Source organism: Cydia strobilella, chromosome 15, assembly GCF_947568885.1.
Source record: "Cydia strobilella chromosome 15, ilCydStro3.1, whole genome shotgun sequence".
Taxonomy (NCBI): Eukaryota; Metazoa; Arthropoda; class Insecta; order Lepidoptera; family Tortricidae; genus Cydia; species Cydia strobilella.
In genome coordinates, this window is record NC_086055.1 from 6,099,819 (window position 1) to 6,120,777 (window position 20,959).

Sequence of the window (20,959 nt, forward strand, 5' to 3'; positions counted from 1 at the left end):
AAATTATGCATAAGTTTATGTGCCGTGTAAAAATATAATCACGAAATTGGCAAATTGATAATAGTCTGGCTAATGAAAGTTGAACCTGAAAAAACGCGGCAATTTCAAAAAAGGCTGTTGCAGGCGGCTCGTTAAATACAAGGATTGCATAACTTTTATACTTTTTTATAATTTTCATAGTCTAGAAATCATAAAAAGTATAAAAAATATGCAATCCTTGTAATCAAAGAGCAGTCTGACATGAGGATTTATGAATGTACCTAATATAGCTTTTATCTCATTTGCAGTCTACATCGTTTTATCGAAAAACACTTTTGAAAATAAGTCACAAAAAATACAATATACGATCATTACAGAACAATTCACCATTATTTTATCAAAGTTCAAGCATTCAAAACGCTAACCATCACTATATTTCATAAGAGAAAGCACAATTTCATACAAAACAACAATAATTAAACAAGCAACGAACAAACATGACATGTCACGTAGTTATTTGTTTGCCACAACCTCGGTTGTGGCAGCGGTGGAAAAGTGAAACTATGACAAGGACAAACAATAACAGCGCTTTCTCTGCTACTCCTACTGAAAGATACATAAGACTATCCCGTTCGGTCATTTTCCCCCACCCCTCATGACCGATCCAGTTATACTAGATTCATGGTTTTGTCAGATAGGTAAACCAACAATATTAATAAAAGGAACATTCATCAATACACAATTTTTAACACAATGATCATTAATTTCTTTTTTAGTATTATACTATAGTCTGGCAAACACAATCTGTCAGTAAGTAAGAACAAAGAAAACTATACTCATCAATTAAAATGAGATAGTCCTGGGCGAAACTATAAGAAAGCTGTAAATGTCGATAGGTTAGGATCTGAGGTCGATAAATACACAGTACATCACTATGCCAAAAATATAACCTTTCATAGTTAGCAGAAAATTTCGGAAATATATGCAAAAATCTTTACAGACTTGAATGCAAGTAATAATTACATAAACAACATATCGATTTCAATGTTTAGGTCAGGTCCTATAAATTAATTTCTTCTAAATTGAACAAAACTCACCGATTAATGGTTACCGGTTCGTGCGTATTTTCTTTTCTTCCTGTATGCGATTTACAGCCCTCGATCACAAAAGACATTATCACATAATAAAAACTCAGCACGTTTTCCAACAATCTTTCAGGAATAGCAACAATATAATTAAAATTAAGCAAGATGACCGCTGAAATTCCGCGAAATATTTCAACTAAAATAATACGACTATGTCAAGTTGTTACAGTTGACACCTACCTGTCAAATAACGAACATATATTTTATTTGGCTGGATTATATTAGAACCATTTGACATTCTCCTCAGTTCATCTTATGACAATACTGATAAAAACGAAAGAACTTGCGGATTTTTGTCTAACTCACTCATATACAAAAAGTAATAACGTGTTGTGAATACGATACCTTTTACCAAGCTTTTATTTTTGCCCGGCTTCTATCCTTTAGCATAGAGTAACTTATACTAGAGCGGACTGTCATAGTAAATTTTGTAACCCCAGTAAATTCACTGCCATCTGTCGACACACTTTAAAACTAAAAATAAATATTTATAAAAATACGATAAAATGTATTTAAATATGGATAAATGTTTTTTTTATTTGCATTAATTATTTTTACGATTTTAACCCATGTTCTTTTACTGGTATGCGTTAAAATTGTTAAATAACAAACGAAACCGTCAACGCCATCTATACGACAGTAGGCCAAAGCTAGTAGCGCCCTCTGAACGAGAATCAAAGTTTCTTGATTTTCGAGGCACGTTTTTTCCTTAGACTGTATCCATCTATTACAGAGTTATATCTATCTTTGGCTTTAGTTATTATTCTGAGGTCTGGAGGGCGCTTAGTGCCGAAACCGATGAAGATAACGGTGAAACCTTTACTACTAGCGCCATCTTGTTTCAGTTTAGGGCAACTTTATGTAGAGAACCATAGAGGTACAATAATATGGAGAGGATGGCCCCTCCCCCATTTGACTGAATGAGATGCTCTTATGGAACATTCAGTAGGAGCTCAGAATAATGACTAAAGCAAAGAAGCCGGGCAAAAATAAAAGCTTGGTAAAAGATATCGTATTCACAACACGTTATTACTTTTTGTCTATGAGTGAGTGAGACAACAATCCGCAAGTTCTTTCGTTTTTTTCAGTATTGTCATAAGATGAACTGAGGGAAATGTCAAATGGTCCTATGTGGTTCTATAATATAATCCAGCCAAATAAAATATAAGTTCGTTATTTCACAGGTAGGTGTCAACTGTAACAACTTGACATAGTCGTATTATTTTAGTTGAAATATTTCGGGATGTTTCAGCGGTCATCTTGGTTTATTTTAATTATATTCTTGCTATTCCTGAAAGATTGTTGGAAAACGTGTTGAGTTTTTATTTGTAATGGTTTGAAGTTCCCTTTGTGATAATGTCTTGTGTGATCGAGGGCTGTAAATCGCATACAGGAAGAAAAGAAAATACGCACGAACCGATAACCTTTAATCGGTGAGTTTTGTTCAATTTTGAAGAAATTAATTTATAGGACCTGACCCTAAACATAGAAATCGATATATTGTTTATGTAATTATTACTTGCATTCAAGTCTATATAGATTTTTGCATAAATTTTCGAACTTTTCTGCTAAGTATGAAAGGTTATATTTTTGGCATAGTGATGTATCGACCTCAGATCAATAACCTATCGACATTTACAGCTTTCTTATAGTTTGGCCCAGGACTGTCTCATTTTAATTGATGAGTACAGTCAAGGGCATAAATATATATACATTCCCAAAGTCTCAAAAATATGTGTACGCTCAGACAATAAAATCGTGTTCACATATTTTTAAGCCATTTGTCTGGATCGATATTTTTGCCTTTGACTGTACCTATAGTTTTCTTTGTTCTTACTTACTGACAGATTGTGTTTGCCAGACTATAGTTTAATACTAAAAACCGGTCAAGTGCGGGTCGGACGCGCGCACCAAGGGGACCGTACTTTTTAGTATTTGTTGTTATAGCAGCAACAGAAATACATCATCTGTGAAAATTTTAACTGTCTAGCTATCACGGTTCATGAAATACAGCCTGGTGACAGACAGACGGACAGCGAAGTATTAGTAATAGGGTCCCGTCTTTACCCTTTGGGTACGGAACCCTAATAAAAAAGACATTAATGATCATTGATGAATGTTCCTTTTATTAATATTGTTGGTCACAAATCTCAACTTTTTATTTCAGATTTCCAAAGGACGAGGAATAGGGGATATTACTGCAATGTTCTGCCACCAGAGTGCAGCACTAGCTTTTTTAGTGCACCGTATCGTAACTTATTCATACTGTACCTTTAACAGGTTTTTGACAAGTTTTCAGGGGACCTACCGGAAAACTCGAATCCGAAATTTCGTTATCTAGCTGCCTCTTTATCGCTCGAATACGCAAGAGTGACAGAGATGTTAGATAACGAAAGTTCGATTTTCTTGTTTCGCGATAGACCCTCAGATTGTGATAGTGGCGCCACCTACGCCGAGTTTCGCGTAATATTCCCTATTATTAAATAAAAAAAATATATTACACGAACGTTTTTTTTTTCATTTCCTATTTGGTACAGTCAGCTGCACAGAAAAGGTACCCCACGTCCATACTAATTTACAGAACTTTGTATGCAGGGGGGGGGGTGCCTTTTCTCTGCAGCTGACTGTACATGACTAGAAACTATACTTAGTCTTTTAGCATTAGAAAAAACGGTAAACCATTTCCACGTGTCTTTTTATTGACAAGTTTTTTTATAAATATAGCAATATTTTACTTATGAAAGCAAAAGTATGTAAATGATCGTATATTATATTTGTTGTGACTTATTTTCAAAGTGTTTTTCGATAAAACGACACGTTAAGATCGCTCGCCTTCTTTCTAATGATAAAAAAACGAGAGGTATAGTTAGACGGTTCTGAGTGGTAGACTGCAAATGAGATAAAAGCTATATTAGGTACATGCATTAATCCTCATATCAGGCGGCTCTTTGATTCCAAGGATTGCATAATTTTTATACTTTTTAATGATTTTTAGAATATGAAAATTATAAAAAGTATAAAGGTATGCAATCCTTGTATTCCACGCATTTCATTTCATTTCAACGAGCCGCCTGCTACAGATTTCTTGAAATTGCCGCGTTTTTTCAGGTTCAACTTTCATTAGCCAGATCAATTTGCCAATTTCGTGATTTTTCACGACACATAAACTTATGCATAATTTATCGATATAAAAAGTCGACACAGTCACATCCCTAGCAAATTATCAAACTTATGACACCGTACGTAAATGAGAAATAACAAGCATATATGCATCTCTTTTCGGCACATTATCTAATTCGTAAGGAAGTAAAGTACGGGTATACATATTTGCGAAGCATTTTTGCCCGACTTCTATGCTTTAGTCATTATTCTGAGAGTAGGAGTAGCAGTCTAGTCTGGAGGGGCCTTATTATATTCTTTGCTCTGACTGGACCAAGGTCGCGGTCCAGTACGCCCGTCTGTAAAGCTTTAACATTATTCACTAACCATAAAGTACCCTTCACACTCGTGCGGAAGTCACGGCGCGAAGCCGCGAACGCGAGTGTGGCGTCGATTTCGTACGTATGTATATACTTTATCGTACATAAAAAATAACAACACGAAAAACACAATCACGGAGTAAATGAAATACAACAAGACGAACTTATCCCTGTATGGGATCTCTTCCAGTTAACCTTTGAGGAAATTACGAATAACAAACAAAAACAACAGTGTACGATCAAGTTTTGAATACACATGCAAGAAGAGATGTTTTGAAGTTTTGAATAGAATGTTCATGCCTTCGCGCCATGCGCCTTGTTTCCCATGTTTGGCGGTTTTTCGGCCCGCGTCAAAGGCTGTGAAGCACGAACTTGCAAGACTCCACATTACACACTATTTTGGCTCCTCTGTGGCAAGATAAATATTAATTATATTAGATTATATAAATTAAGCAGCTATATTTTAAGCGCGCTCCTGACTACGATTCGCGCACGAGTGTGAAGGGCCCTTTACCGTTTTACAACAAATGTATGATGCCATAGATAACTAATGCATGAAGTTGTGCGAGTGTGGCATAAACACCGTGGTGCAATGAAAATTCAACAATTTTTTTATTAAGCCGCGAACGCGAGTGTCGCAGATCTCCGAAACGACTGACACTCGCGTTCGCGGCTTCGCGAAAGAGCGTGGAGGGGCTTTACAAAAAAAGTAGAGAAAGAAAAAGACGATCTATAGCGCGAAATATTTTTTATTATAACCACTTCCATTATATCAAAAACTAACCTTATTATACTACCATAAGATGTTAATTCGTGTGTAATTGATAGTCGCAGTAGGGCAACATCGAAATTCAAAATGTCACACAACGCGCTCGTCTGTCAAAAATGTTCGTTGATTAGATGTTTTAAATCAAAACCAAACAACCTAAAAACCTCGATTCAAAACAAACTGAGTTACTGATATTTGTGTTGTAAAAATGGAAGAAGAACACGTTAACGAATCAATGAACAAATCAGATGTAACGTGTGATAATCTTATAATTCTAAAGGAATTCAGTAGTATTGTAAATCATGTGAGGTAAGTTGGACAAAAGCCTTCCCCTTTAATAAACTGTGAATCTAAATTTGGTGAACAAGCTGTAGGGATGTCGTCATATACATGCTATATCTTTCCAGCGATGAGGAGTTCCTTGAAGCTGTGCCTAAAGCAAAAATGAAGCGAGTAAAATGGGTGCCAATGTTCAACTGCTTGAAACAAGGAATTCTAGATGAAATGATAGAGGAAATGAATGCTATGTGGACCTCGGAAAAGTTTCCGCAAAAGTTGGAAATCTTAAAGAAGCAGCGGGCGAAATATAGTCACATAAATTCAAACACAACATTATGGTAAGATTAATATACTATTCTTCATATACATATGTATCTAATGATTGTTTTTGTAATATATGAATTTGTATTATTTTGTAATATACAATGTAGTGTGTGTTGTCATGGATATGGACGAGAGTTGCCAAGGATAGAGAGGAATGGAGAAGGTTGGAGGAGGCCTTTTGCCCATAAGTGGCACACAGACAGCAATAAAAAAATATGCAAGAACTGAAGAAAATATATGAAATTTACTTTACTGTCTGAAATAAAGGATAATATAATTATTTTGTAATATACAATGTAGCGTTGTCATAATTTAGTCATCTCACTATAACTTTGGCGAGATTTAGCATGTAATATGAAATGATATCATTCTCATGCTAGTATAATAGAAAACCTAAAAAGCTATTTAACTATCCTGAAATCTGAATTGTTCTATCTAATTATTAAGTCACTAGCTTCTGCCCGGGACTAAGTCTGCATTATCAAAGATAGATATAACTCCGTAATAGATGGATACAGTCTAAGGACAAAACATGCCTCGAAAATCAAGAAAATTTGATTATTGATCAGAGGGCGCTACTAGCTTTGGCCTACTGTCGTATAGATGGCGTTGACGGTTTCGTTTGTTATTTAACAATTTTAACGCAAATCAGGGAAAGAACATGGGTCAAAATCATAAAAATAATTAATGCAAATAAAAATAATAATTTATCCATATTTAAATACATTTTATCGTATTTTTATAAATCTTCATTTTTAGTTTTAAAGTGTGTCAATAGATGGCAGTGAATTTACTGTGGTTACAAAATCTACTATGACAGTACCGCTCTATCTTATTATATCCTCTTTGGCATTATCAAAGACCTATATAAGTCCGTATAAGATGAATAAAGTTTAAGGAAAAAACATGCCTCGGAAATCAAGAAAATTTGATTTTCGCACAGATGGCGCTACCACCAATACCAACCTTTAGCCTATTCTCGTTTAGATGGCGGTGACGGTTTCGTTTGTTATTTAACAATTTTAACACATATCACTAAAAGATGGTCTTCGGTTACCGCGATAGTTACTCATGAAATAAGTTTCCATAGTTTTATTTCATGAGTAAAAGATGGGTCAAAATTATATAAAAATAATAAATACAAATGAAAAAATCGTTTATCCATTTATACATCTTTAATATTTTTATTTTTAGTTTTAATTGTGTGTCGATAGATGGCAGTAAATTTACTGTGACTAAAAATTTACTCTGACAGGACCCTTCTATCCTATATATTCACATTGCCATTATGATTTCTGTCTTCTTCTTCTTCCTCGCGTTGTCCCGGCATATTGCCACGGCTCATGGGAGCCTGGGGTCCGCTTGGCAACTAATCCCAAGATTTGGCGTAGGCACTAGTTTTTACGAAAGCGACTGCCATCTGACCTTCCAACCCAGAGGGAAAACTAGGCCTTGTTGGGATTAGTCCGGTTTCCTCACGATGTTTTCCTTCACCGAAAAGCGACTGGTAAATATCAAACGATATTTCGTACATAAGTTCCGAAAAACTCATTGGTACAAGCCAGGGTTTGAACCTGCGACCTTCGGATTGCAAGTCGCACGCTCTTACCGCTAGGCCACTATGATTTCTGTAACTAAATACTATCCTATTTCCTAACCTTACTCAAAATACTCTTTACATAAATTTCATCTAAACTGGTTCAGCGGTTTAAGCTTGAAGAGGTAACATACAGACGGACAGTTACATTCACATTTTAATATTAGTAGGGACATATAAAATTGGTTCCCAAATTAACATAATTCTTGTGCTCCTCTTATTTTAATTGTAACTGACTGAATAGACCAATAACTTCCTTGACATTTTAGCTCTCCAGTGATTTATATATTTTACCTTAATATTACAGGAGGCCTCAGCTGGGTGATGTCAAAAGCCAATTGAAAGCTCATGATGTTGCAAACTTACAAAAACAAAAAAAAGTGCTGGAAGGCCTAGCAAAGGAGTATGAAGCCAGAGGTAGCAGACTAAGAAAGATTCTTTCTGCCAAGCGAGGATACATCAAAGCACTGAAAATGGATATTGCCAAATATAAGAGGAAGAATGAAAGCAATGTTTCTAAAATCAGTGAAAGACTTAAGAGCCATGAGCAGCGAATTAAGATAATTATACCAATCAAGCCAGATCTTGAGATAAACTGGGCAGATGTGGAACATGAGGAAATTGAAAACGCATGACCATTTTATTGGAATAAAATTTATATTTCAGAAAATTGTACACACCTGAGAAAAAGTACAGTGAATTTTTATAATAAGTGTATTTATTTAACTAAATTACTTCAGAATCTATGTAATACTTTTACTAAGATGTAGATGAAAATAGATAAGAACATACGTCATATGTTCATGTGTCACTTCGTAAGGTTCACATATCAATTTTCGAGTTATCAGAATGAAGTATTTGGTACCTAGTATTTGTAATGTGCAAATCCAAATTATTCCAAATACCTTAGCAACTAAGGTTGTACGTTAGTTAGGTATCTATATTCGTTTATATCCCTTCAATTTTAAATAAAAATAAGACTGAATAATATGTAGTATATTTGATTTAACAACTTACTTATTACTTATGCAAATATATTATTAATATTTTTTCGAATATATGACCTTTCCGTGACTATCCATTTCAATATGTAGGTGTGCAAATTAACAACTAAAGCAAATCTTTCTATTAAATAGACACCACTGCACCAACAAATACAAGTATGAACGACAGTCATAATGACGCATGTGACGCATGTCAGCTATTTATTTGTTTTTTAGATGGCCACTTAAATGGGCTTATCAGTTGTCACTTCAAAGAGTATTACACATTAAAGATTAATACATGATAACAGGTAACTGTTACAAATACTAAGTACATGTACTCGTAAGTTGTTTGTTTGTAAACCTTACCAAATGACTTGCCCGCAAAATGCCCGCTGTAGTGCGACGTATGATAATAAAATTTTAAATTTATAATATCACACTGATTAGTTAACACAGGTGTATTCTTGGAGTGAATGTTTATCCGCTAACTACTTAGAAAATACACAAAATGAGGACTAAGCTTACTTGAATTTTATAGTAATATTCAATTAATTGATAAAGAAACAAGCTTCGTGAATGATAATGATTTAGAAAAATATACTTTGAAAGAAGAGTACATAAAAACTTCATACACCATTCATTAAACAAACAACTATGTTACAAAATGAAAAATATATTTTAAATGCAAACCTAACTGAAAATAAAACAAAATAAACTTATTATTTGTAATAGCAATATTTATTCATGAAAATTATTTGATATTGTTAACATAGCTAAAAAATATAATTGTACAATGCAAAGTTTGCATATAATTTTATGTTATAATATAGCAATTGCACTATTGTTGCGAGGACTACACTGCTCTATCACCTCAACTGATATTGGTTTATCTAGACATACTGTACGCTGTGAAGGGAAAAGCCTCAATTAGGAGATCAATGCCAATTTGTACAACAAAACAAATTTTACATTATCTACTTATTTTTTAAGAGTAATACTGAGTGCAAAATATCATTAATTTCACTGGGACTACTCCTCCCGCCGTAGTGATAGCAATGAGCCAGCATTCGTTTCCCGATTGGCTTTCTAACAAGTCAAACCAGAAATATAATATTATCTAAGGGACGACCTTTTTTAAATATAAACAAATTTAAATAATATCTTTTCGAAACAACTATTATCGTCACATATACGAGACCTATAATAATATACTTTACATTTATAGGCACATTAGTTACAGAATAAACAAAGCGAACGTGCTTTCGATCCACTACAACTCAATAAACATGACTGTCATGTGAAAATGTAACTACGATTTTCTTTTCCAATGCCCGCATCTTTAGAATGACTTACCACTTCAAACTTTTTAAAATCAACAAGACAATTTAACTAGGAGACCAACATGTCAAACACAATAAGGGGCAATCCGATCTTAAAACGTGTGTCAAACTGGGGATCGAAAAAGCAGAAGTCACGAGGCATCGCCGAATAGATCATGCTTGCTCATCCACGAAATCTCTGTAGAACTAAATTCATAAATTAATATCACTCACATTAATAATAAAAATTAAAAATAAGAAGGCACAAGCAAATTGATAAATAATTTTAACAATCCATGACATACTCGGCTCTGTCCAGTGACCGCACTAAACAATAATTATAATACATGATATAATCAATTATTTTGTAGCATTCGTCTCACTGTGCAGCACACTGGATCCCAAACGTCAGTTATTTCTTTTTGGGCGGCGACCGCTGTGGCGTGGCGGGCCTGCCACTGTTGATGCCATTGTATTGATATTTCGCCTTTTTCTCAGATGGTTTCAATATCTATGAACGGATTTTCATCATTAGTCGCTTGGTTGGAAAAAAAGTCAGCAATTGAATATAAGCAATCCACTTTAATCCGACTTCTCATACATTTTCGAATTTACGAAGAGATGTTCAATGTTAGTTTCTTGTTAGTAAAAAAAACATCAATTGAAAGTTAGTGTTCCTTTTTTATAGTCTTCTTCTCAGACGGTTTCAATATCTATGAAGGGATTGTTGGGGTTAGTTATTTAAAAAAGCAAAAATAAACAATGGACAATGTTAAGTCTGGTAGGGTAAGTTCTATAGTTCGTTTTTTTAGCATTATAAATAAGGTAAACAATCTTGACGTGTCATTTTATAAAATAATTAGTTTATATTACTTTTCAAGCAAAAGAATGTAAAAGATCGTATATGATTTATCATATGTAACATATTTGCCGTGATTTGTTGTTCAATGTTTAATAAAAAGACGTCAAGATCGCTTACTTTCTTTCTAGTGCTAAAATAAACGAACTAAAGGCAAGTGTCAGTACCTTTATAAATACGGACAGATAAATAAAACTAGGTAGAGGTAGATAAAGACCGTTATATGTATACAAGTACCAGGGAAAAGACACCTGGTGGAGAGCACTTGCCACACCAGACAACAAGAATACCAACCTGGAACGAGCACATGAGCGTCTCGTCAACAGACATCATGCCACCGGCATTGTCAAACTCGCCACAGTAATTGGGGGCGGAAAATAGCGTGACAAGTTGCCTTTTTGCAAAGAATTCGTAGCCATCTTCTACTACCTGAAAACCGTGACTACGTATTAGGAAAAAAAAGTTAGGTCTTGAGCCATAATTGGAGTTAACTAATGAAGTTAACTACCAACTGCTTGCTATAGAGGGCGCTGTTAGGTTCAGCATTCTTTACAGTACATATGGTGCTACTATGAGCACTTTCCGTTGTCGAAAGTTTAAAGGCCATATGTACCCCAAAACGTTGTAAGAAACACGTGTGAATAGGTTATTCGCAACTCGTGTCGATTTAAAACACTCCTTTTGGTCGTGCTTTAATTTATCGTCACTCGTTGCGATTTTTTTACTTTCCGCACTTCCGTATCGTAATATTCGTAATGTACTAATTGCGGTTCCTTGTTATGTGAAACGTTACATAACATTTATTTTGTTTCCCTAATACGGTGCCATCTGCAACGAGCGTTTGGTTTGTAAACTCATTGAAATGAAGAATTATGCGGTTATCATACCGATGCGATTCCTTACGCCGCTCAGATGTGTGAGCGAGACAGAGCTATCTACGCATATAGCGATGTCCCGCTCGTACACCGCGGCGAGGAGATCTACATCGATCGCCCTTACCTGATGGGCTCGACAAATGAGATCCAAGTCATGTCTATTGAGAAATTTGCTGACAACATCAGGGCCAAATGTGAATGACACACCGCGATCATTTTCACCCCATCCTTGGACGTCCTTGTCTGGATCTGACCACAGCAAATCGCAAAGCAGACCTGTTGAAAAAAAACAATGGTTGAATCTCGCAACGTGCAAACTCAACATCGAAATTGTTTACTTTAAATGAAATGAAAATCTTTTATTTCAGGCAACTATTGGCCCATAGATAAATACGTTAAAACAACAAACATAGACAACATATCCAATATACCATACATATACAATATATCTTAAAAATTAAAACACACGCTATGGCTGCGATGCACTTCGCAACCCTGCTGTGCCAGGGAGCCGGCCGCGGAACCGCCAAAACTTGACACCCTTAGGCCAACACTCCCTCGCAAAATATTTGCTAACAAGAATTATGAAAGAATCCGAAACATGTCGCCAAAAGCGACTAAACATAATAGTGAGTAAAAACCGTACTGATAAATATTAAGAGTCATGTACTGTTAGGGGGCAGCGCCTGCCTAGAGACGTTAAGGTTAACCCCTTGTGTGGCGCGTCATCGGAATGCATGGTTGATATTGGGCTGTAGCCGCGCGCGTCAGTTGACGTCTTTGGCGGTCAAAGGCTTAACCTTTTGGACGCCAATGACCGATATATCGGCACCGCAGGTCCAACGCCAAAGACCGATTAATCCATCACAGACCACAGAGCAACATAGACCTACGCTACGTGCATGTGCATAAAGTTCAATTTCAGTTTTGACACCTCGCTCACGTGGCGTCCGAGTGACAGCTTTTGTGTTTGACACGGCGTCGAAAAGGTTAAAGATTGTGATTCAGGCCATGAGCTGGACCCTTCAACGAGCAAGGTTCCTTAACAAAAGACGCTAAGAAAAAATAGCCAGGCTGCTGATCTTTAGTAAGAACTTTCAATAAAAACAAAATGGTAAGTACCTAGTCGGCTCATAAGTTCTGTCATATACATAGTATCAAATAAAATCAAAAGTTTAAGTTTATTCCGTATAATTTGTACAGCGTTTGAAAGCTTATAAACTAGAGAATCTAAATGTATAACATTTATTCAAAATGACCGCCATAATTATCTACACAGGCTTGAAGTCTTCGTGGCCAGTCGTCAATGGATTCACGCACCACTTTCATGTCGATATTGGCCACTGCCGTAGCAAGAGATTTTTTCAGCGAGTCTAGATTTGCATGAGGTTTTGAGCACACCTTTTCCTCTAAATACTGCCATATTTTATAGTCTAAAGGATTAAGATCTGGGCTAGAGGAGGGCCAATCTTCATGCCGTATAAAGTCGATTTTATTGGAGGCGAGCCAGGCTTGTGTAGACTTTGCCTTATGGGCTGGAGCAGAGTCCTGCTGGGAAACCCAATGCTGGTTTAGAAACATCGTATGGGATAGTGTTTTCACAATATTAGTCAACACCGTGTCTTGGTACACTTTGGCACTAGTTTTGACTCCTTTCTCACAAAAATGCATACTAGTGACGCCCGCATAAGAAACTCCCAGCCAAACCATCACAGATGAAGGGTGATGACCTCTTTGAATACGGGGAATGCTATTAGACGCTTCTTTACTATTGCGAGCGTACACTCTATCATTTTGTTTATTACAGTTTTCTTCTATGTCAAAAATTTTCTCGTCCGAAAACAGTATACAACGGTGCTTATTTTTAGCGTACTTCTTCAATAAAGCTTTAGATCTTTTAAGCCTTAAAGCTTTAAGCCGACCATTGAGAAGATGGCCAGTTTTTCGTTTATAAGCACGAAGTCTCAGGTCTTGATTAAGCACTCTTTTCACCGTGTTTTTGCTCAAACCCATCTGCCATAACTTTTTGTTTCCTAGCGGGATTTCTGGCAATGCGTGCCCTAATTGCTTGTACAACCGCTGGAGTCCTAGCTGTACGCGGACGACCGCTTCTTTTCTTGTCATTTAAACTAGAGACCTCACTGTATCTTTCTATGGTACGATACACAAATCTTAGAGAGAATTTTAAATTTTCAAGTAGCTTAAAAATTTTAGTCGGCGAGTGACCACAACGATATAGTGCAATTATTGCGGTACGGCTATTTTTAAGCGTCCACTCCATGTTGAAGAAAACAGAAAATTGCAAAATTATACTACTCAAATATTTAATAAAGATTCGAAATTCAAATGCAGAACGGTTTTTGTTTTAGGAGTTCCAAATTTAAATTTTAAAGGCCAGTGACAGAACTTATGAGCCGACTAGGTACTTACCCGTATCAGGCACATCAGTAGGTCTCATTATCCTCCTAATCTGCTCCATGCCCTGCAGATCCGGCGACAGGCCTCCGTGACAACAGAATATCTTCTCGTCGATGATGGCTGCGATGGGCAGGCAGTTGAAGCAGTCGGTGAACGTCTTCCATAGCTTTATGTTGTACCGGCGTTTGCACTCGTCGTAGAAACCTGTGGGGGAGCATTGCAATGATGATAACCTGATCTGATAACCTTGCTCGAATATGCAAGTGATAGACAGGCAGATAATAGTTATTTGTTTAACCTCTCGTGCTAATATTGATACCCGAGCAAGCGAGATTCCGACAATAAGTACCCTTTTGGTTGAAAATGGCACAATTATACTCAGGTATGATGAAACTGATCGATTTTCGGAATCACCCGAATACACTATACTAAATCTTGGCCGGCGTAGCACTGACCTTGTCGCGTGTACCTCTGTTTGAAGATAAAATACACTATAAGTTTACTTCGGTTGAAGCCATAAAAGGTACTCTGAACTTCAATTGACATTGGCTGCCTTGGTTGGATTATAAATATTTATCTTTTCTCTTAAATACTATTATGTATTAACATGTCAATCATGTTTCTTATGCAAACATATGCGATCATAGGGCGGGCGCTTTCTTTGCCCAGAGGCTAAGTCTGGCGGTGCAGAGGGGTAACGCCGCTAGCGTCCTTGCGACCATGCCGGAAGGAGGTGATTTGGGGGAAGTCTTTTATATTTAAGGTTTAGTTTTAGGTTTTGTTAGCATAAGTTTAAATTGTACATGTTAAATGTTAATGTTAATAGTTTTTTGTTTATTACCTTCCAAAACTAAATCATACATCATTTATGATCAGGTCAATATATTACTATGAATTAATTATATTTGTACTTTCTGATGTTGACATGTAATATTTTAAGAATATTATCAATAAATGAACATATCGTGATTTCATTCACCACAAGAGACTTGCATGTATCCAAAAAGTTTTCACTTAAAACAGTATCCATTTTGGAACTTTACCTAATTGGTATTTTGACATTTTATAAGCTTTTTTTTATTTTAAGTTTTCGTTATATCAGTGTGAGTGCAAGCTGGCCTCGCGCACCGAGGGTTCCGTAGTTTCGATTTTAACTAGGTGTGTGACCTGCTCCCTCACGCTCACAACACGACACACTTTGCAGAGATCTAAGAATTTTATTTGTTTGTAAATTATGGGTGCCCCCGTAACACAGATAGATGTAAATATGACCTACTGTGAACATCGAAAATCTAAATTTCGTTATTTGTATCTCTATCGCTCTTGCATAGCACATTCGAGTGATAGAGAGGATATGGACGTTCGGCATCTCATCAGAGCAACACTTACCGTAAATGCGGTTTATACTAGCGCACTCATGGTTGCCTCGCAAAAGGAAGAAATTCTCTGGATATTTGATCTTGTACGCGAGCAGGAGGCATATGGTTTCCAGGGACTGCTTGCCGCGGTCCACGTAGTCGCCGAGGAAGAGATAGTTGGCCTCGGGCGGGAAGCCCCCGTATTCGAACAGGCGTAGTAAATCTGTGTACTGGCCATGGATATCACCTAAAAATAGTTATAATAATTAGAATATGGTTCTTTTAATAAAATCATCATATAACATGTTTTTATTATGATTAAAATTGTTTTAAAGTCGACAAAAAGTTTAATAAAAAGGAGGTTAGTGTAATTACTGTACTTTAATAGATGTCGCATATACCCCTATTTGTATCAAAACCAAAACATTGTTAGCTCACGAAGCAGGTGAGCTTGCGTGGTCTGTTTAGATGAATCTATGTCTATTTAGAAGTTTGTGTAAAATGATTGAATACTAAAGTGTGCTAAAAATAGCTAGTAATGATCTAGTCAAATAGCTTTGTTTACTCTACTAGCCTTCAAGAGTCAAACTGGCAAGCATCTATTTATAAACAAAGTCTTAATTTATGTTCTTTAAAGTTGTTTTTGAGAAAGGTGCAGGCCAGATGCAAACTGTTACAGAACAGGTGTAAAATCTATTTGTGCCGACTTCAATGCTGTAATGTAGAATGGATAACACGATTAAGAGGTGTTAGACTGTCAGTAGACTAGCTAACACGGTTGGTTTTTATGTCCTGCATGTAGTAGGTATTCGTGCGGAACATTATCCGCGCCATTCCAAACATTATACGTGTTCGTGTAGCCAGCGCAAGTTGCGTATATACCAAATTCACGCAACTGATTCTACAGTTCACGCACAACACACAAGGTCCGAGGAAAATAAAGAAGAAAAAAAAAAACATTTGAAGTGCTTCGAAAATTCCAAATGAATACAAAATCAATCAACTCTTGACTAATGTCTCTTCTTTTAGCCATAACTCAAATCTTTATACATACACTGCAATCTGAACAAAAAATAGAACTATATATAATGTGTAGGTATTAATTTACCTAAAGTATAGTATAGTAAGAAAAATACTACACACAAAGAAAACAAGTAATATTTTGACCAATTATGTCAAGGTCCAATATTGAATATACATATAAAATTATTAAAATGAATTCATAAGTAATTATCTGTCAGGCACAAGAAGTACCCATTAATGAATTTGGTACAGACCTTAACATATAAAGTACTCATTGCTAATCCTTACCACAGATTTTTAGTGGTGCCTCCAATTCCAGTAGTATTGGCTGTTGCAGAAATATTTCCCGAGACTTGGTGCACAGCCCACGCACCTCCGACTCGGACATCTGAACTGTCTTCCCAGGCCTGCATCCTCGAACTGTGCCAACATTATACAACAAGTGTTAACATGATTACTAATAAGCCTGCCTCAACGGCTGGCATTTAATTCTTGTGTAATTTATTAGTCCACAATTAATGCTTCAATGCACTTGAAATGATTCATTGTAAATTTGAGATTATGATCAACCTATTTTGATTGATACATGTATGATTAACTAATGTTCAATAAGATGAAGCAATGAATGATATGATAGATAAGAGTTACAAGATATCAATAATAGACTCAACAATATTCAAGATTACTTTACAATACAGGCAGAATTACCATACAGTTGTGTGCAATAAAACAGCAGTCAATAGGAAAATGAAAATTAGGGGAAAACAATAACTTTAGATCAATTGTATTGGATCTTTTTTTATAATTTTTCTGCATTACTTAACATTGTTTCAAATTAACTGTAACCTTTACTCAAATATTGTTGGAAGTATAAAAAAAATATCATGAAAATCGGCTTTTTTACTACCTCGCGGAAATTCTTATAAAAACGTAACAACCTAGTACAGGGCTCGGAAACGGTATTTTTTAAAAACCCCGAAATAGCCCAATATTTTGATTTTTTTAATGCTCATTACGTAGGACTGAGTCATGTATTTAGAAAACAATTTTGCATTATTAAAACATCCAATTAAAAATGAAATTATAAACAAAAGAACGAAAAATAACGTAATAATACCGGTATTTTTGTATGGAGCAAATACCGGTTTCCGACCCCTGACCTAGTACACTGAGACAAAGATCGTCTTATAGAAAAAAATATTTTTTTCTGGATGACATGAGTTTAGATGTAAAGTTTTGATTGGAAATAATAGGCAAGATACTAAATTACAATTATAGTACAAAATTGTATTTTTTTCGTAGGTTTCGTAGGTCGTAGGTCGTTTTTATAAGAATTTCCGCGAGGTAGTGAAAAAGACGATTTTCATGATAATTTTATTAATACTTCCAATATTATTTAAGTAAAGGTTACAGTTAATTTTAAAACAATGTCAAGTAATGCATAAGAATTATAAACTAAGATACAATATAATCGATCTAAAGTAATAGTTTTCCCCTAATTTTCATTTTCCTATTGACTGCTATTATATTGCACACAGCTGTATATACATATTATAGTGTAGCCAGAAGACAATTTTACAACAATAGGCATTTACAGGCAAGACCTTCAACTATTCATACACAAATACTTAATATTCATGGTTACAATGCATGCTATTATCAGCACTCTAGGTATAGAACGCTTAACATATTTGAAAAATACTTAATGGACATACACTTGGGTTTCATCAAAGCATTACACATTACCACTGTTGTAAGCACATGCTAGAGTAATTTAAATTAAAAAGAAAAATCATAATTTGTATGCCCTTAGCACACAATTAATTACTCATGTTACCGGTACTAACAGCGCCAAGGACATAATTGGCACAAAACTTGTTGCCAAGAACAAGACAACACTGAGCAGAGTGTGGCAGTACACAAGTACAACCCACGTGAAACATACAGTTATTATTTGGTTCATAGAATGGGTTATTTTTAGCTCGATTGAAATCTAGATCAAATTGCAAAGGAAAGAACTGAAACATAAAATGTCTTTGTATGGGAACAAGCCACTTGTCAGGTCATACAAACGCAAGAATAAAAACCAATCAAACGTATCTAGCGCAATACTGTGGCCAAGAACTATGCAGATAACCATACATTCTGATGAAAAGATGTCTTTGAATTTCCCTTTCCGCCTTGCTGTTTCCTGTTGCACTCTGAATACTGTTGTAACCCATCAAAAAGCAGCATAATAAAGTGAAATAAACATGTTTAAATCAAGTAAAGTAACATACAATGCGAACAAAGCATAACAATAAGCCCAAGGAAGTGTTCCATATAATTTGACATCAGCAATAATCAAAAGTACCAGTGATGCTGGGTTATCGGATTGTTATTCAATGAGAACATCCCTTTGCGGCAATGAAATAAGCCGTTAGCATCTCTGGCAAACGATCATCAAAAGTGGAATCAGATAAGAATTGAGGATAATCGATTTATTTATGAGTTTGACGTTTCTGTACCTACATACTTGTGATAATTACGCAACAAACAGCGCGAGAACATTGATATGTTATTTTGAATTTTAATGTTTTAGTCTTATTACCAAAATGTACACTATTATAAACAATAAAATGAATCTTTACCTTCTAAAAGTCTGTGAATTAGACTGTCAACATTGAGTTCGTCAGCCATATTTACTACACGAATAATTTACGTCAAAAGGTTTCGACAACCACCGCCGCGAGCAAACTTGTGATTTTTACACTCATCCAATTAGAATGGACCAAGGTATAGCACATCAAGCCTTGTTTAGTAGATTGTACTTAATATTTATATGAATCAAAAATCAATTCAGAATATTATTTAATAGATTATTATTATTCAAAAATATCGTATGTAAAACATTTCTTATTTCTATTTTAAGGGCTTATTACACTTTGCTAAATTTAGTGACTAACAAGAGGAACGCCGCTATACGTGAGACGCGATAAGAGATACATCCTATCGTTTCTCACGTATAGCGGCGTCCCTCTTGTTAGTCACTTAATTAGGATAGTGTAATAAGCAAACAAAACTGTTTAGCATCCTCCACACTCGCGTTCACGGCTTCATGCCGCGTAGTCTGGAGCGGCTTTTGAATTTGACTAAAAGCTTCCTCCACACTCATGCGCGAATCTAGTTCGCTAATCAGCGAAATCGACTCCACACTCACGTTAGCGGCTTCGCGTCACGTAGTCTGGAGTGCTTTAAGCTTCTGTGATGCAACAAAAAGAAAACGCTTAGCCTATGGTTTGTAGGTGTTGCCATGTATAAAAGCCATAAACAAATGTCCTATCTTTTAAAAAGTTTAAAAATCTCTACGAACACGAGCAAAATGTCGCTGTACTTGGCTGTCAAGCTATTTTCTCATCGTAATGTGCCGTTCTGGCGCATAGTATGTATGAAACATTACGATTTGGCGTGTGCGTTCTATTTTATTTTAGATGAGATTTGACGACCGCTCAAAATATCTTCATGGCTTTTTATTCGACTTTTCTGTGTACTGTTGTTTTCGGTATTTCGTAAACATTGGCAAAACAAAGCGATAATTCAATGAAGTGTGCGGAAAATAGTCGTTATCGCGAGTGAGAAAGGTATTTAGTGCACAACGGAAGCAGACGGTGGTCGTTTAGTCGGTTTCCGATGGAGGAGAAGATGGAGAGTGAACAGAGTTATAGTGGCGAAAGTAGCAGCTCCTCGGAAAGTTGCAGTGGGAGTGGGAGCGGCAGTTCGGAGCCCGACGAGGAGCTCACGGAGCCCGTGCGCCTGCTGGGCCAGAGCCTTGAGCTGCCGCAGGAGCTTTGTGAGAACTATGGACTCTTCAAAGAGTTCTTCTCCTATAAGACTTGGGAAGCCTTAGAAGATACACATAAGGAGCAGCTTATGAAATATTTGCCTAAATTTGTACAAAATGAAGAAGAGGAAAGAGAAAAAACGATAAAGATGCTGTTTGATCATGAACCATTTCATTTCACATCACCACTAGAAGTGTTTTACAGCAATTTGAAACAGGGAAACTACCGGCCAGATATAGCCAAGATGAGAAAGTTTTTGCAAAAAGCAAGAGCTAAGCAACAGAAACACAAGGTAAACTATGTTATAATAATAACAACAACCCAAGTTTGGCAAAAGGTCTAAGATTTAATTTAATTGTTAAAACATAAACTGAATATAAATGTAGGGGCACCTGGAGGCTGGAGGCATTATGATCAATGAGGAATATTACTGCAATGTTCTGCCGCCAGAGTGCAGTACTAGCATAAACCGTAAACCATAGAGTAACTTATACATACTATGGCGTAAACTTTTCACTGATTATTTGTTATGATAAATATGACATTGCATCAAGGTGGTTTGTTTACAGGCGTGTCTCGATATCACGCGGTGGCCGCGCTAGCATTGTTCGACCGCGGCAAATCTGTATTTTGGCTTGTGAGCCGTTTTTGGCACCATTTTGAACTACAGCACGGCAGCCGCACGCGGCAAGCGATCCGACGATCAACCAGTTTGTACTCGGCAATCC

At 36.1% G+C, this 20,959-nt stretch overlaps 3 protein-coding genes across 5 annotated transcripts in view; 2 read left to right on the forward strand and 1 right to left on the reverse strand.

Moving 5' to 3' along the window:
- The first annotated feature begins 5,489 nt into the window (after positions 1 to 5,489).
- Positions 5,490 to 8,354, forward strand: LOC134747850 (uncharacterized). Its single transcript, XM_063682501.1, has 3 exons — positions 5,490 to 5,681; positions 5,780 to 5,989; positions 7,880 to 8,354. Exons 1-3 carry the CDS (start codon positions 5,581 to 5,583, stop codon positions 8,205 to 8,207), a joined length of 639 nt encoding a protein of 212 aa, XP_063538571.1. The 5' UTR covers positions 5,490 to 5,580; the 3' UTR covers positions 8,208 to 8,354.
- LOC134747848 (serine/threonine-protein phosphatase PP1-beta catalytic subunit) lies at positions 8,211 to 19,194 on the reverse strand. Of its 3 annotated transcripts, none has more exons than XM_063682496.1 (7): positions 19,041 to 19,194; positions 16,699 to 16,830; positions 15,419 to 15,634; positions 14,042 to 14,233; positions 11,736 to 11,887; positions 11,031 to 11,165; positions 8,211 to 10,388 (listed from the first exon to the last, which is right to left on the reverse strand). In XM_063682496.1, exons 1-7 carry the CDS (start codon positions 19,087 to 19,089, stop codon positions 10,290 to 10,292), a joined length of 975 nt encoding a protein of 324 aa, XP_063538566.1. In that variant the 5' UTR covers positions 19,090 to 19,194; the 3' UTR covers positions 8,211 to 10,289. The 3 variants fall into 3 exon arrangements, with proteins under 3 accessions (XP_063538566.1, XP_063538568.1, XP_063538567.1); XM_063682498.1 differs by lacking the exon at positions 19,041 to 19,194 and adding an exon at positions 18,553 to 18,682; XM_063682497.1 differs by lacking the exon at positions 8,211 to 10,388 and adding an exon at positions 10,440 to 10,590.
- A 509-nt stretch (positions 19,195 to 19,703) lies between these two features.
- LOC134747875 (nuclear factor related to kappa-B-binding protein) overlaps positions 19,704 to 20,959 on the forward strand; it is a 33,938-nt gene continuing 32,682 nt past the window's right edge. Inside the window, exon 1 of the mRNA XM_063682549.1 lies at positions 19,704 to 20,523. Coding sequence (XP_063538619.1) covers positions 20,080 to 20,523 — 444 coding nt within the window. The 5' untranslated portion in view covers positions 19,704 to 20,079. The remainder of the gene's footprint in view (positions 20,524 to 20,959) is intronic.